General features: G+C 45.0%; 1 protein-coding gene across 2 annotated transcripts in view; it reads left to right on the forward strand.

Annotated features, from left to right (window-relative positions):
- TBKBP1 (TBK1 binding protein 1) overlaps positions 1-14746 on the forward strand; it is a 76746-nt gene that overhangs the window by 12519 nt on the left and 49481 nt on the right. For both annotated transcript variants that reach the window (XM_066628623.1, XM_066628624.1), the window contains exons 2-4: positions 6088-6368; positions 11245-11367; positions 13356-13460. In XM_066628623.1, coding sequence (XP_066484720.1) covers positions 6147-6368; positions 11245-11367; positions 13356-13460 — 450 coding nt within the window. In that variant the 5' untranslated portion in view covers positions 6088-6146. The remainder of the gene's footprint in view (positions 1-6087; positions 6369-11244; positions 11368-13355; positions 13461-14746) is intronic.

The raw sequence follows: 14746 nt of genomic DNA on the forward strand, positions 1-14746 counted from the left end.
AATGCAAGGCTAGTTGCATGGTCCCAATCTGATGAAAGTGCAACTCAACAAACGCTCCAGAAGGCAGCACTCTTCCCCCCAAAAGGATAGGAGGCTTGAGCTGGTAAGGTCAATTTTTATTTGTTTTTAGACTTGCAAAGCCAGGTGGGTCCTGATCCTGATATGCTTGAAATATAAGAATTTGCACTGAACTGGGCACTGGAGAAAGCTGAAAATCTCATTGATATTTTTGTGGGGTGTTGTTCTTGCTGGCAGGCTACAGATAAAATTTACTTGATGAAACAGGGCTGGCTTCCCCTTATTTAATTATTTGTTTTTCTTTAATTTAATTATTTATAATTATTTATTTTATTTTGCTTATTGATGGGACTTCCAGCCATCCCATCACTTCCGGTTTGTCTCAGACAGATTGTCATCCTAAAAAGTGGGTCCCAGTGTTAAAAGTTTGAGAACCACTGCCTTAACGCAAAATAGGCAAATGAGACATCCTCGGGGCGGGGGGGGGGCGTGACACCCTAGAGTGGCCAAAATTCTGGAAAACATGACTTTTAGGAATAATATTATCATGTTATATACCATTTGATGCAAAATTTCATCAGTTCCTTGTGGGGAAATATTCACTGCATTTATTTTCTGGCCATTACTATTATTCGTTTCATGTCATGACTATTCCTATCTCTGTCTCACCTCCCTCACAGGGTTGTTGTGAGGACAAAATAAGGGGAGGAACCATGTACCCCACTCTGAGCTGCTTAGAGGAAGGGTGGTATAAAAATGTGAATTAATTAATTATGTCATATGGGGTGACAAAAATTTATGGGCCCCAGGTGTCAAATGACCAAGCTACACCACTGCACCTAGCCCTTAGAGTTAAGTCAAGGTTCATAAAGTGTATGGTGAATAATGTCCCCTGGAACCTAATTCCATTTTTCTGATAGGTTCAATTATTCAGTATCCACTAATTCAATATCCATTAGGTTTTCCAGGAACCTAACCCTAGAGCAGTGGTTCCCAAACTATGAATCAGGACTCACTGGTGGGTTGCAACTTGATTTTTGGTGGGTCCCCAAAGGGTAATGGAAAGATCAGCTAACTAATTGCCTCAAGCCCTGAGGCTATTCATAAATCAGATACTGTGGCTGCTAATTACTGTGTAAATATACCCTGCAAAAAGCTCAGATCCTGCAGTTTGGAAGCATATGTAAATAATTGTTTGAGGGTCTTTTTTTCTGGTTATTATTATTATAAATGAATAAAATAAAATATTTTTTCTTTCTAGATCTCCTTTTTTAAAAAGTCTGGTAAACCTAGGTGGGTCCCAATAGAGTGTTGTTTAAAAAAGTGGTCCTGATGCTAAAAGGTTTGGGAACCACTGCCCTAGCGGATAATGAGAACTGATTGTAATTAGCTAACAGCAGGTATTTTTTTAAAAAAAAACATCAGTTTTCTAGCATAGTGGTTTGGTTGCTTTGCAAAGGCCAAGAACCTCACAGCCCAATCCTATCCATACTTTCCTGGGAATAAGCCCCATTGACTCTAATGGGACTTACTTCTGAGTAGACATGCATAGGATTGGGCTCACAGTCAAGATCACATTAAGCTGCAGTGCACAATTTCCTGGGAGTAGTGACTGGCATTAGCACAGGATTGCTCTGTAAAATTGAGAGTTGCCCCTTAACCACCTAATTATATTCATCGTCAGCATGGATTTCTCTTGGTAACATGGGAATTTTTGTTTGCATTGGTGGTTGTAAGTACAGAGCCAGTAGCTGGTAGTTACTTCAGATTTATTATCACTGAGAATGAGGGGGTGGCTTTGTATATGTAGTGTAAAATTCATTCACCCCTCCATCATTGATTGCAAAAATGTTTCAGTCCCTTTTTTTTGGGAACAGCATCTGCAGTCTCATTTCTGGAACAAAAACACCCACATCAGCCACCTTAAAAATGTTGCTATGCCATCCAAGTTTCTGTGACACAGTTTGGACACCTACCTTTTCCTGGGTCTGGTGCTTTTCCCTAGTGCCAGATTTCCCCATATTTGCTGAGGGTTTTTGTTGTTGTTGTTGTTGTTTTGTTTTTCAGTGCCTGCTGCAGGATGTTTTCACATTCGGCAGCCCTGGCTGTTTAGTCCTACCGTTCTTTTAAGCTCGCCATCTGTGTATTGGGTTGATTTGATCTATGTTCTCCCTGCATATCTGATAGTGGAGAATTCTCTTAGCACTGATTCCCAGATCCCAGTTTTTGTTTTTGCTGGAGGGCATTTAAATAGGCTGTGAAAGGAATCTGTGTGCATGGACGGGGGGGGGGGGGAGTGCAGAGATGGCCCTGTCATGAAGTGAGGCAAAGTGGTTGTTTCAGGTGCCAGATTTGGAGCTGCACTACAGTGATAGATAAGTCAGGTATGACCCAGAAAAGCCCTGTTGGATCAGGCCCAGGGCCCATCTAGTCCAGCTTCCTATATCTCACAGTAGCCCACCAGATGCCTCTGGGAGCACGCAAGACCACCAGATACTTGCACCTCACTGCCACTCCCCTGCATCTGCCATGGGGACATTCCACTGAGAAATTTGTAGTGCACAACCTCCACTGAAATCAACAGGTGATGCCCATTCATTTCACTCCATCAAGTGTTGCCTCTGTCCCAAGTTAGAGGGATGGTGGTAGAGGGTGAGCCTTTTCTGTAGGGGTGCCACAATTATGGAATTCCCTTCCGGGGGAATTAAGATCTGTCCCTTCCATCGTGGCTTTTTGGCAAGGACATCAAGACATATCTGTTCATCTGGTTGATGTCTGCCCTCTGCATCTCTAATTATGTGGTGGCTCAGCTACGTCTTTCAGGACCAAATAGTTATCTCCCTTCCAAATGGGTCTACTCCATGTGTGTTTTTGTTTTGTTGTTTTGTTTTTAAATAATGATTTTGCTCATTGCTGTTCTACACTGTACATTTTATTATGGAGCTTTGTAAGCTGGGAAAGGCGGGATATAATTTTTTCAAATAAAATAAACATAAATTGTAGTGGGACTTGCATAGGAGAACTTCCCCATAAGCGATCCCTATGGTAATTAGGGGAAGGGGGGTAGCATTTGAATGTTCTACTTCAGACACCAAAATGTTTTGACTAGTCTTGGATGTGTCTTGGTAACAAAACCCCAGGTGAGCAGAATAGCTCGAAGCTATCACTCCTCTTCTTTCCCCAGCAGGGCTTTTGTGCATTTATAACTGCAGGGGAAAAGACATTTAGCATCTGAAACTATCCCATGGCATGGACAGAATGTGGTTTTTGTTTGTCTGCCCTGCAGCCTTGAGAAGTACAGGAGCCATACCGGAGATAGGAGGTGACCCTCTAGGACAGTCATTCTCAGCATGGATGCTGATAGTCTTACTGATGTTCTGTATGAGATAAATGAAATAATTAAAAGCACCATTGAGTCCCAAATGACTCATTGCTGAGGAGTCTGTACTATTTATTGAAAGCCTCTGCATGATTCTGTTGAGCTATTCATACATTACATTGCACACATGTGAAATCTGTGTACAGGATCCACAGACTGTTGTTCTCAGACATACAGGCATATCTTGACATTCATCCATTTGACTTGCATTGCTTTGCTCTTTCAACCACTTTCAATTATGACTGCATTTCAAATTTCATCTGCATCCTTTCCTCTTTCATCCTGTTTCGTCCAACCTTCCATGACATTCGCTGATGTTCTTATGTTTATTTTATTTCTGTTTATGTAGATTTTGCACATATTTGTATGTGTTAAAGAGTTAGCTAGTTATGTTTTTCACCAAAATGGCCAAAATTTTGCCTCGGTCGTGCCGAGGAAGCTGTTCTCTGTGTATAGTGGTCGCTACTTTGGGCACCGCTGCCCTGGTCCCTAACCGGATGAAAGTGCAAGGTATTGCTGTACAATTATTCACACATTTAAGTTCAACATGTGTATAGCAATACGTATAATCTGTAAATTTGATGGCTGCAGCCACTAGGTTCACTTTCAAATGAACAGTCACTCACACAAAATCAGGTACTGTAGATGCATACAGGCACTTTTACATATATACAATGTAAACATTTGCTTAACCCTTCTCCTTCCTTTCAGTCTGTCTTCGTTGGGGGAGGTCATTCCACTGTATCTCTGCGTTAGGGCCCAATCCTATCCAACTTTCCTGTGCTGATGCAGTTGCAGTGCAGCCCCAAGATAAGAGAGCAAATATTCCCTTATGTTGAGGAGTCCTCTGTGACTCTTCCCCCCCCCCCCCAGGATTCAGTGCACACCCCATTGGCACTGCTGCACCGGTACTAGAAAGTTGGATAGGATTGGGCTCTTAGCTATGGTCCAGTTAGTCACTTATTTCCGTTACAGGGATAAAGCATAATTGCCTGACCTCAGGTGAGATTACCTGTTATATCTCTGCATGAGTTTCAACTTGGATATTCCTCTTTCCAGTTGAGGAATACTATACCACACAAAATCGGTGGTTCATGTTGAAATTGGAGCTGGGAGACTGCAAAGGGTGGGCAAGAATTCTAATTTCTTAATAGTCAAGTGAGGAAGAGAGAAAGTGGATGAATCAACACTGATGATGAACTTGGAGAATGGTGGAATAATAGGCCATTTCTGGAATAAACATGTATAGCTCCTGTGTAATTCTGAGAAAAAAAAGTGTGCCTCCCCTAAACAGCTCATCAGGGTGTCTTTTTCAAGTTTTTGAGCTTTCTTTTTTCCTCTTCTCCCCTGTTGGCTGTTATTAAGCCATGGAATTTGGGCTTGTTACTGACCAAAGCCCCCCCATACTGCTATGAATAGATCACAGAGCAGGCTAGCATTGTCTGGTCTTTCATTGTCTAAATCCACCTGAAATATTTTTAGCTGCCGAAGGGGAAATTGACGGAATACTTCTCCCTGACATGATGGCTTTCATTGTGCGGGGACTTTTTGATGTGAGGGAAGTTTCATCTAAGGAGCCCTTCCCCTCCCCACCTGAAGTAGTACAACCTGGGAAAAACTCTACCTCTTGATTCTGCTTGCGTCATGAAGGAGGGACATGAGAGAGGAGATGGATGGGACGATGGCTGCCAAAAGAGTGCCTTGATCTCTGGGGCTTAAATCAGGGACATTGTGGGCTGAGGCCTTAGCCTAATTAGCAACCTGAATCTATGTGTATTCAAGATTCACAGCCTCTTTTGGTCACAGAAGAGAATGGGGAATATAAGATCAACCTTTCTGACCAATAGGCAGTACGAAGCCGCTGGTTTGGCCTGATATAACTTCCAGAAGCCTGGACAGCTTTCTTTACCTGTTCAGCAGAGGAGTTGCCTTCTGCCCAGCTATTCTTCAAGTTCTAGCTTTTGCTCAGGCCCCCAGCTCTCTCAACTGGTCTCATCTGTGGAGAACACGCATGCCAGGATTGAATCCAGATTGACCTGGCTTGGGATGGGGCAGCTGCTCCAGACATGGTGAACAGCAAGGGGAAAGAGGAGTGATGGTAGGAGACCTTGTGCTGAGTAGGAGAAACAAGAAGCAGGCTAAAGATTGATGTAGTCTAGATTTGGGGGGGTGGGTTAATGCTTTTTCTTGGCAAGGCCACAGCAAAAGTCTAAGTATGCTGGGAAAGGGAGGAAAACATTGTTCTGTGGTCCACAGTGGAAGACCAGATGCCTGAATGTGCAGATGCCTGGAGTGTAATAGGAAGTCTCTGAGAGCAGCAATATGCACATAGGAATGAGAGACGCAGATGGATTCAGTCATGGTGCTCTTAACTGATTGGTGAGAAGAGATATGAAAGGAAGGAATGCCGGCATGGAAGAAATGACTATGGGCAAAAGTCCTTCAGAGATGTTTTCCTAAACTGTATTTTGCCTGTTATTCTTATCCTGCTTTTCAGAGAAAAATTCTGCCCTAGAGTAGCTCATGGCGGTTAAAATTCCATACCCAGTGCCAATGGCAGGTATCGTGAATAAATGGAAATAAGGCATAAAACTCAAAGATACACAAGGGAAGGGGAATAGAGGGGAAAAGACCGAAATGGGAAACTTCCTTTTCTGTCACTCACTCCTCTCTCTTATCCTCTCTTACAGCCGGAGCTTGCCATGTACTGGCATTTCCTGCTAAATGCCCACCTCTTCTGGACTTGGCCATGGACTCCATGTTTGAAGATGACATCAGCATTCTTACCCAAGATGCCCTGGTCCAGGATGATGAGTGGCTGGACAGCCCCAACACGGACCTCTCCAGCGAGATGTGCTCAGCCTCTCACTTTGCTCTCATCACGGCCTATGATGACATCAAGAACCGCCTGACGGGACTGGAGAGGGAGAACTCCAGCCTCAAGAGGAAATTGAAGATGTATGAGATCAAGGTGAGTTTGTGTGTGTGTGCGTGTGTATGCTTCAGGGGGACCCTAGTTACCTAGGTTAGTGGTTCCCAAACTTTTTAGCACCGGGATCCACTTTTTTAAAGGACACTCTATCGCAGTGATGGCGAACCTTTTAGAGACCGAGTGCCCAAACTTCAACCCAAAACCCACTTATGTATTGCGAAGTGCCAACACGGCAATTTAACCTGAATACTGAGGTTTTAGTTTAGAAAAAAACAACTCATACATTAACATCTTTTGTCGTTAAAGAAAAACACAATAACAGAGCTTTCAATGATACAACTTTTTATTGAAAGGTCAAAGTTTGCATTTGGCCTGCTTTTGAATCATTAATGTGATTTTTGCTGTTGTATGCATGCTGATAATTTGCATGCTGATAACCTTGGCTCATACTTTATAAGTTTGAGAGCAACATATGCAGCACCACTCAGGTCTTCTGTTAGTCTGTTTCTGGTGTCAGATTTGATATCATTCAAAGCTGAAAACAGTTGCTCACAAGCATAAGATGATCCAAACAAAGCAATCCCAAGTGCTTTCATTGACTTAAAATTATTTGGCAGAGAATTCCACACTTTAAGGATTTCCTTTTCAGAACTAACTGTGCTGTCCTTTGTCATCCCTTCTATCTTCTCAAGTGTTTCACGCAGGTAAAGAGGGTACACAGTTGCTCTCCCCTACTTTAAAAGATGACTGGATTGCCCAGGATCCAATTAGACAAGGTTAAACATAAGGAAGTTACCAAAGTTACACTGAATAAGAAGGGCATTTCCACTCACTAGGGAGAAATGAACCTTAGCAAGTGTAATGTAGTGTAGTGGCTAAGAGACGTCAACTATCTGCAACAGGAGGATAATAGTGGCAGTCTGCAACAGGACGATAATAATACTGACCTACCTGAGAGTTACTGCAGGTATGGACAAGACAATGCCAGGGCAGCATTTTTGAAGTGCTGCATAAATACTTATTAATACTTATTACCACCCCCTGTATAAATACAACAGCAAAGGAATAGGGCAGCAGGCACAACTGAACAGGGAATGTGCAGAGTGATCCTGTGACACTTTACTCAGAATTCAGTTTACATTGAAAAAAGGCTTACTTCTGAGAAAGCCTGCACCAGATTCACACCCAAGTGAAAGAGAAGTGGGGGTGGAATGAGGACAACTACAGACTTGGGGCCCAATCCTATCCAATTTTCCAGTGCTGCTGCTGCTGTGCCAATGAAGTATGCACTGCTTCCTGTGGTGGGGGGGCAGTCACAGAAGCCTCCTTAATGTATGGGAACATTTGGTCCATCACCTTGGGATGCACTGGTGCTGGAAGGTTGGGTAGGATTGGGCTCTCAGGTCCTGTCTACTCAGAAATAAGCCCCATTATAGTCAGTGGGGCTTACTCCCAGGCAAGTGTGGACAGGACTGCAGCCTCAGCTCTCAAGCCTAAGCCTGTCTACTCAGAAGTATGCCCCATTATAGTCAGTGGGGCTTACTCCCAGGCAAGTGTGGACAGGACTGCAGCCTGAAGCTTCCACCTGATGCCCAATTTGCGGGGAGGAAGCCCCCAGGCAGCTAGTGAACGTGTCCAGGACAGAGACCAAGAACGACTGAGGAGCAGTGACCCAGCTTTGATGGCCATGACGTGCTCCCAGATTTAAGCACTGGATCTCTGCCCGGATGGCCAACTGCTGCTACTGCTAGTTCATGGCGGGGGCAGGCGCTCCCGCGATCACCCCGCCCGCAGACCCACTCAGGCCACTCAGACCAAGGCAGCCCCCAACAGCCGACCACTTAGCCTGGCAGCCAGCACACACCAAGCGCTGGCAGTCAATTCATCCCCACTGTGGCCAAGGAAGCCCGGGGGTACAGGAGGGGGCTGGGCACAGAGGCCACCCCCATGGAGAGCCGCTGCCGCCCGCCCCTCGCAGTCAGCACCCCGCCGGACCTCCAGAGCCACCACACACCCGGCACCCTCGCAAAAACCCAGCCCCGTGGCTTTCTGGGGCTTCAAACTCAGAGTTGAAACTCTGTGACTCCTGAGTAGACATGCATAGAAGTGGGCTCTCAGGCTGCAATCCAAGCCACACTTTCCTGGGAGCAAGGCCCAATGACTCTAATGGGACTTCCTTCTGAGTAGACATGCATGGGCTTGGGCTCTGAGGCTGCAATCCCAGCCATGCTTTCCTTGGAGCAAGCCCCAATGACTTTAATGAGACCTACTTCATGCAGGGCTGGCGCCTCAAAGCCTGCAGCAGCAGCAGCAGCAGCTTTGCTGAGCCCGCGGACATGCCACACCTTCAGGATGCATGCGAGCCTCCTGCCTTACCCCAGACAGAAAGAGGAAAGAAGTGCTCCCATTGGGCTGCTGGGGGTGACTCCTCCCTGGGGGCCTGGCTCTTCCCCCTGCTGTCCGTTCCTTTTCCAAGCTTGGCCTCGCCCCTCCCTCCTTTGGCACCTTCCAGGGGCGGTGAGCAGAGGCTTGAGCCTGGCAGCTGGGGCGATGGCTTCGAGTGCACACCCAAAAAGTTCTGCGTGCCGTCTGTGGCACGTGTGCCATAGGTTAGCCATCACTGCTCTATCTGGACTCATCTAGGTTTGCCAGACTTTCAAAAAAAAAAAAAAGGAGATCAAGAAATAAATATTTTATTTATTTACAATAATAACCAGAAAAAAGACCCTCAAACATTTATCTCCCTATATTTACACATGTTTGCAAACTGCAGGAGCTGAGCTCTTTGCAAGGTAATTAGCAACTACAGTACCTGATTTGAGGCAGTTAGTTATCTGAGCTGACTTTGGCGACCCACCAAAAATCAGTCTGCAACCCATGACTAGGTCCTGACCCACAGTTTGGAAACCACTTATCTAGATTAAGAGCTGGTTTCCTGGTATCTATGCTTGAGAGAAGCTGACTCAATCCATCCTTACCACAAATGTGGTACAGATGCCTGCCTGTAGCATCAGGTTAAAGAGGCAGTGGGCAGTTCCTGAAAATGACCAAGAAGAGAGAGCAGTTATTAGCCCTTGTTCCAGTTCCAGTTAACCTTAGAATAACTTTGAGGCAGAGGACCAAGAATGCCTCATCCCCATTATTTTTTCCACATGTTCTTTTTTCTGATGCAGTTTGAGAAAAAGAAAACCATAGAGCAGTGCTTCCCAAAGTCCTCCTCAGGAGGAGGGAACCACTTAAGTCTTTGTGGGGTCAGGGGGACATCAACAATGCAATTCCCAGGATCATGCTGCTGCTGGGGCTGATTGGGGGAGGGATTTGCTTACTTTTGCAGTGCCGGCCTCCAAGGGGGGTGCGGGGAGCCCCATAGATCCCTTCGCAGGGCTCCCCAAGCCTCTGTAAAAAACACGATCGGAAACCACTTCCAGTTTCTGATTTTGAAACTAGAAGTGATTTCTACTTGCTTTTTTTATACTTTCAGAGGCTTGGAGTGCCCTGTGGAGGGACCCACAGGAGGGACCCACAGGGCTCCCCATACCCCCCCCCCCGAGGCTAGTACTGTGAAATGTAAGTAACCCTCCCCCCCCGATCGGTCCTGTCAACAGCGCAGTCATGGGGATCATGTTACTGTCACCCCCCTGCCCCATCCTTCAGGGGCCAGATGAGAGTGCTTCTCTGGCTGGTGGGTCACAACCCACCAGTTTGGGAACCACTGCTGTAGAGGAAGACACATTGTCAGCAACACCCCACCTGCAACAGGATGTGGGGCAGCAAAATTAAGATTCACCTAGAGTAGCAATGTACTCGTAGCTTGAGATCTTCAGCCATCGCTTCTTCTCCGCCTTCAGTTTTATTTTTGTTCACAGCTTCCTCGATAATTGCTTTTGCTGCTCTCTTTATGGTAACCGCTATAATCGTTTGATTAAGTTTTGCTCTTAATTTGTGATTGTATTGCTTTGTGGTTTTTAAAATGTTGTTGGGAGCTGCCGTGGACACCTCCTGAAGGGGAAGGCGGGACAGAAGTATTTCCTATAAAGAAGTCATTGTTGTGTGACTTTGCTCCTATTATGTCTCTTGAGATAACTTTAGGGCTTGGGACCAGTGATCTGTGGAGCTTGAAACCTTTTAGTCATGATTGGCTCAGTTTTTCTTTCGTCCTTAGCAGCTGTAGGAGAGGGCAGTCCGGACTGGGACTGGAGCTGGATGGGGGGTTAACCCTCTTGCTGTTTGCCCCAGGAGCAAAACTGCTTGTAAGAGATATCTTGTCTCTCTGTAAGAGATAAATTAGGCTTATTCAACAGAGCCATATGAATGGTCTCCTAAGCATGTGTATTCCTGTTTTTTCTCAGGTGTGATCCTAAGTCAGCTTGGAGCAGTGCCAACAGGGCAGTCATTGTGGGAGGTCCAACAAGAGAAGCGGTCTTGGGGCCCAGAAGCAGGCTAGTAGCAGTGGCAATAAACCTTGCCAGGTCGGCGGCCCCACAGTTGCCTGAGGATTGGGCAGTGGGCATGTTGACATTGGGCTTGAGATTTCCCATTGCTGTTTGATATGCTGGATTTACTTGTTATACCATTCATGTTGTAGGAAGTAACAGATTTACTGGTGTGATGTTATTTTAAAATTTCATGCATCGCTGAGTTCCTGATACACGTCCGATGAAGTGGGCTGTAGTTTGCGAGAGCTTCTGCCACACTCAATCTGTTCGTCTTTCAGGTAGCAGAAGGCTCTTTGTTATGTGTGCTGTCGGAGACTAGTCAGGCTTTCCTTCTGACATTCAACGGGAATTTTAATCTTTCTTACTGATTTCTTGTTGTCCCCACTTGGCGCAAATATTTGGAAACTTGGGCAATACATTTTGCTAATGAGAAAAATAAATGTGTGTGTGTGTGTGTCTCTTGGGCTCCTGGTCTGCAGTTCCCGTTGATCAGTGAGTTTGGAGAGGAGCGCATCTTCTCAGCCTATGACTCCAAGGAGACCTCCCTTCTGAAGAGCGAGAAAGCCAATCTCCAGCAACAGCTGAATCAATTTCAGCGTGAGGTGAGTTCAGCTTCCTGATTTAAGTATAACAATACTAAGCATTGATACAGAACTTTCAAGTACTGAGAGTGCTTCGAGTACAATCACTTGTAATCCTTACAACAAACCTATAAGGTAAATCAGGAACGTACCTGAAATGTTGGTGGTGGTGGTGGTGTGCAATCCCTACATGGACCCCTTCACTGACTGTGCAGCAGCTCGGAGGTTTTTCCAGATGCACAGCTATGACGTCGTACATCATCATGGAACTTCCAGGAATGCCAAGCTCTGAGCTGCACGGAGCTCGGCATGGCTGGGTTTTGAGCTACATAGCTTACTCGGAACAATGATCATAACTAGTAGTTCTTGACAGACTTGTTCTCTATGAACGATGGGCTAAAAATGGATACTTAATTGTACTGTTCTGCAGTCACTCTATGTGCAAACACACAATTTGGTATCTGGCACTGGATTCAGAATTCTGAAATGCTTCATGAGAAGAAATGTTCATCTCTAAAGTTAACTATGCAGGTCATGTGGTGCCTGTTAAAACTAAAGATGGATGAGCTTATCTAGAAAAGAACTCTGTGGAATAATCCACTCCACCAGCAGAGTGGATTGTTCTGTAGAATTCACCTGACTGATCCTGGTGAAACAGTATCTTCTGAATGTTGGTGGGGCCATCTTGAATCAGGCCTAAGGGTTTCAATGCATGCATAAGCCTCTGTGGCATCTATCATGACAGTCCACATGGAATCATTCAACATATGACCCCGTTCCCATGATAGCTGCCCCAATTGGCTCAAAGCCCCTTCTCCACTACCTGGCATAACATCATACACTCACACTAAGTCCTAGAGGAGAAGTTGCCACTCAGTTGTGGCTTTGTGTGTTTTTGTTTGTGGTTATAGATAGATAGATGGCTAGATGGCTAGATGGATATGATCATCCAGTTTCTAAAAGAATTGATGGTTAGAAAATCTTAATGCTTCTAATGACACCTGGGGTGGGGACATTGACATTTGACATTGTCACAAAATTTAAGGTAATTCACAAATGTTATCATCCTTTAACAACCTGGGATTGAATTTCCTGAAGGATTGCGTTCTCCCATTTCAGCCTGCCTGAACCCTGAGATCTACACTGGAGGCTTTACTGTTACTGGCTCGCCATTGACAGAGATCCTGTTGACAGCCCCAAGAGACAGGGCTTTTTTTCGTGGTGGCCCCACTGTTGTGGAACTCCATTCCCAAAAAGACTCGGGACCCAATCCTATCCAGTTTTCCAGTGTTGGTGCAGTTGTGCCAGTGGGGTGTGCTCTGCATCTTGTGGTGGAGGGGCAGTCACTGGGGCCTTCTCAAGGCATGGGAACATGTACTCCCTTACCGTGGGCTTGCATTGTGGTTACACTGGAGCTGGAAAGTTGGATAGGATTGGGCTCTCATACAGCTCATACACATCTGTGATTTCAGAAAGAGCTAAAAATGTTTTTTGTTTACTAGGCCTTCCTGACTCTGTGACTTGTTAGTTTTATTTTAATATTTATAATAATTATCTGTGATGTGATTGCTATTCTCATCAGAAGAGAGATTAACCATTTTAATCTCTTGGGAAAGCAGTCTAAAACTTAAGGGCCCAGTCCTATCCAACTTTCCCGTACTGATGTAGCTGTGACTCCTACAGTGGGAAGTCAGTCACGGAGGTCTGTTCAAGTTAAGGAAATGTTTGTTCCCTTACCTTGGGGCTGCACTGTGGCTGCATTGGCACTGGGAAGTTGGATAAGATTGGGCCTTCAGTTAAATAAATAAAAGTGAGAACAGTAATGGATCTTGTTTACATTTTGTTTGTGTAAAATATGAAAAATGAATATAAATAAATAAAACTATGTATATCTGTGTGCTCTCTTAAATGTGACTGTCTGCTTCTAGCCTTTGAGAGTGGTTGACCGCAGATTTGAGTATCACTTGCTGTGGCTGATCCATTATTGTTGTTTTCTGCCTCTCTCCCAGCTGCAGAAAAACAAGGAGAGAGAAGAACAACTGGGGGAGATGATCCAGGCCTATGAGAAGCTGTGTGTCGAGAAGACTGATCTGGAGTCACAGCTGGGACAGATGGTGTGTTTTTTGCTCAACCTTTTTGCAGTGAGATCTCAAAGCATGCTGGGCCCTCGTTCAAATGCAACTCTTTGCGTGAGCCTGTGCAGTGAGAGGATGGCTGTGTCTGCAGCTCCTTTTGTTAATTCACAACATCTAGGAGAAGGATGTATCCTTTCTTTACACAAAGTTTGCTTTTTGGCTTCATTGCTGGAAATCCACCCAGAAATTTCATCTCTATCACCATAATTATTATTTGTAAACGTGCTTTTGTGAGGAACTTAATGGTTGATTATGTAATATTACACTAAGGCTGCCATGCTATACACACTTACCTACAAATAAGTCCCATCAAACTTTCTGGGGTTTACTTCTGAGAGGGCATGCATAGGGTTGCTCTCTAAGGGTCATCTTGACTTCTGGATGCTCACAGCTGATGGAGGTGCTGGGAGAGCCCGAGGGCTGGATGCGTGATATCTTTACCCTCTTATATGCTTCCTAGCATCTCTTAACCTGAGATATTCTGCTTCTGCATGAGGAGGTTCTAGTTTTGCTGATAATGCCTAATATCTGTGCACTAGCCAAAATCAATAAAGCTCTGCCTGCAGGTAGAAAAACAAAGGAAAGGGGAGAAGAAGGGCAGAAAATGTTCTTAGGCCATTGAGAACAAGATTTAGGGCAGGGGTGTCAAACTTGTTTCATAAAGCAGGCCGAATAGCATTCATGATACCTGCTGAGGGCCAGAAGTGATGTCATTAAGCAGGAAGTGATATTGTTAAGCAGGTGATGACCAGAAATAAGCACTTATTTCTCACATAGGAATTCATTAGCTGCAAATGGCAGAAGAGAAAATACGCATATCTTGATCGCATTTTCAAGGTATGGGAGAGCCCAATTATCAGATGGGCTGCCTTTTTAGCAGTGACACCTCAGCACAGCTCAGCAGCTGAGAGCAGCTGATGGTGGTGTTGGGAGAGCCCAAAGGCTGAATAAAGAGCTTCTGTGGACTGCATCTGGCCCATGGGCTTTGTTTGACACCGCTGATTTAGTAGGAAAAAAAATTGCAAAGCTGGTTGAAAAAAATGAATGGAGAGAAGACAAATGTGGCAGAGAGGAAAGAACGTGGTAGGTAAACAAAAGAAAACAGGTGGGGTTTTGCTTTGGTTCTGTTAGTTCTTGGAAAGCCTGTGATATTGTTCAGGACACCAAAATGATGGAGAAGTTGGTGAGGATCAATGCAGGCATTAGGAACAATTATTTCAGACATTGGCCTTCACATCAGATTTAAGGGTCCTTCTGCAAGTTGG

This window comes from Tiliqua scincoides, chromosome 5 (genome assembly GCF_035046505.1).
Source record: "Tiliqua scincoides isolate rTilSci1 chromosome 5, rTilSci1.hap2, whole genome shotgun sequence".
NCBI lineage: Eukaryota > Metazoa > Chordata > Lepidosauria > Squamata > Scincidae > Tiliqua > Tiliqua scincoides.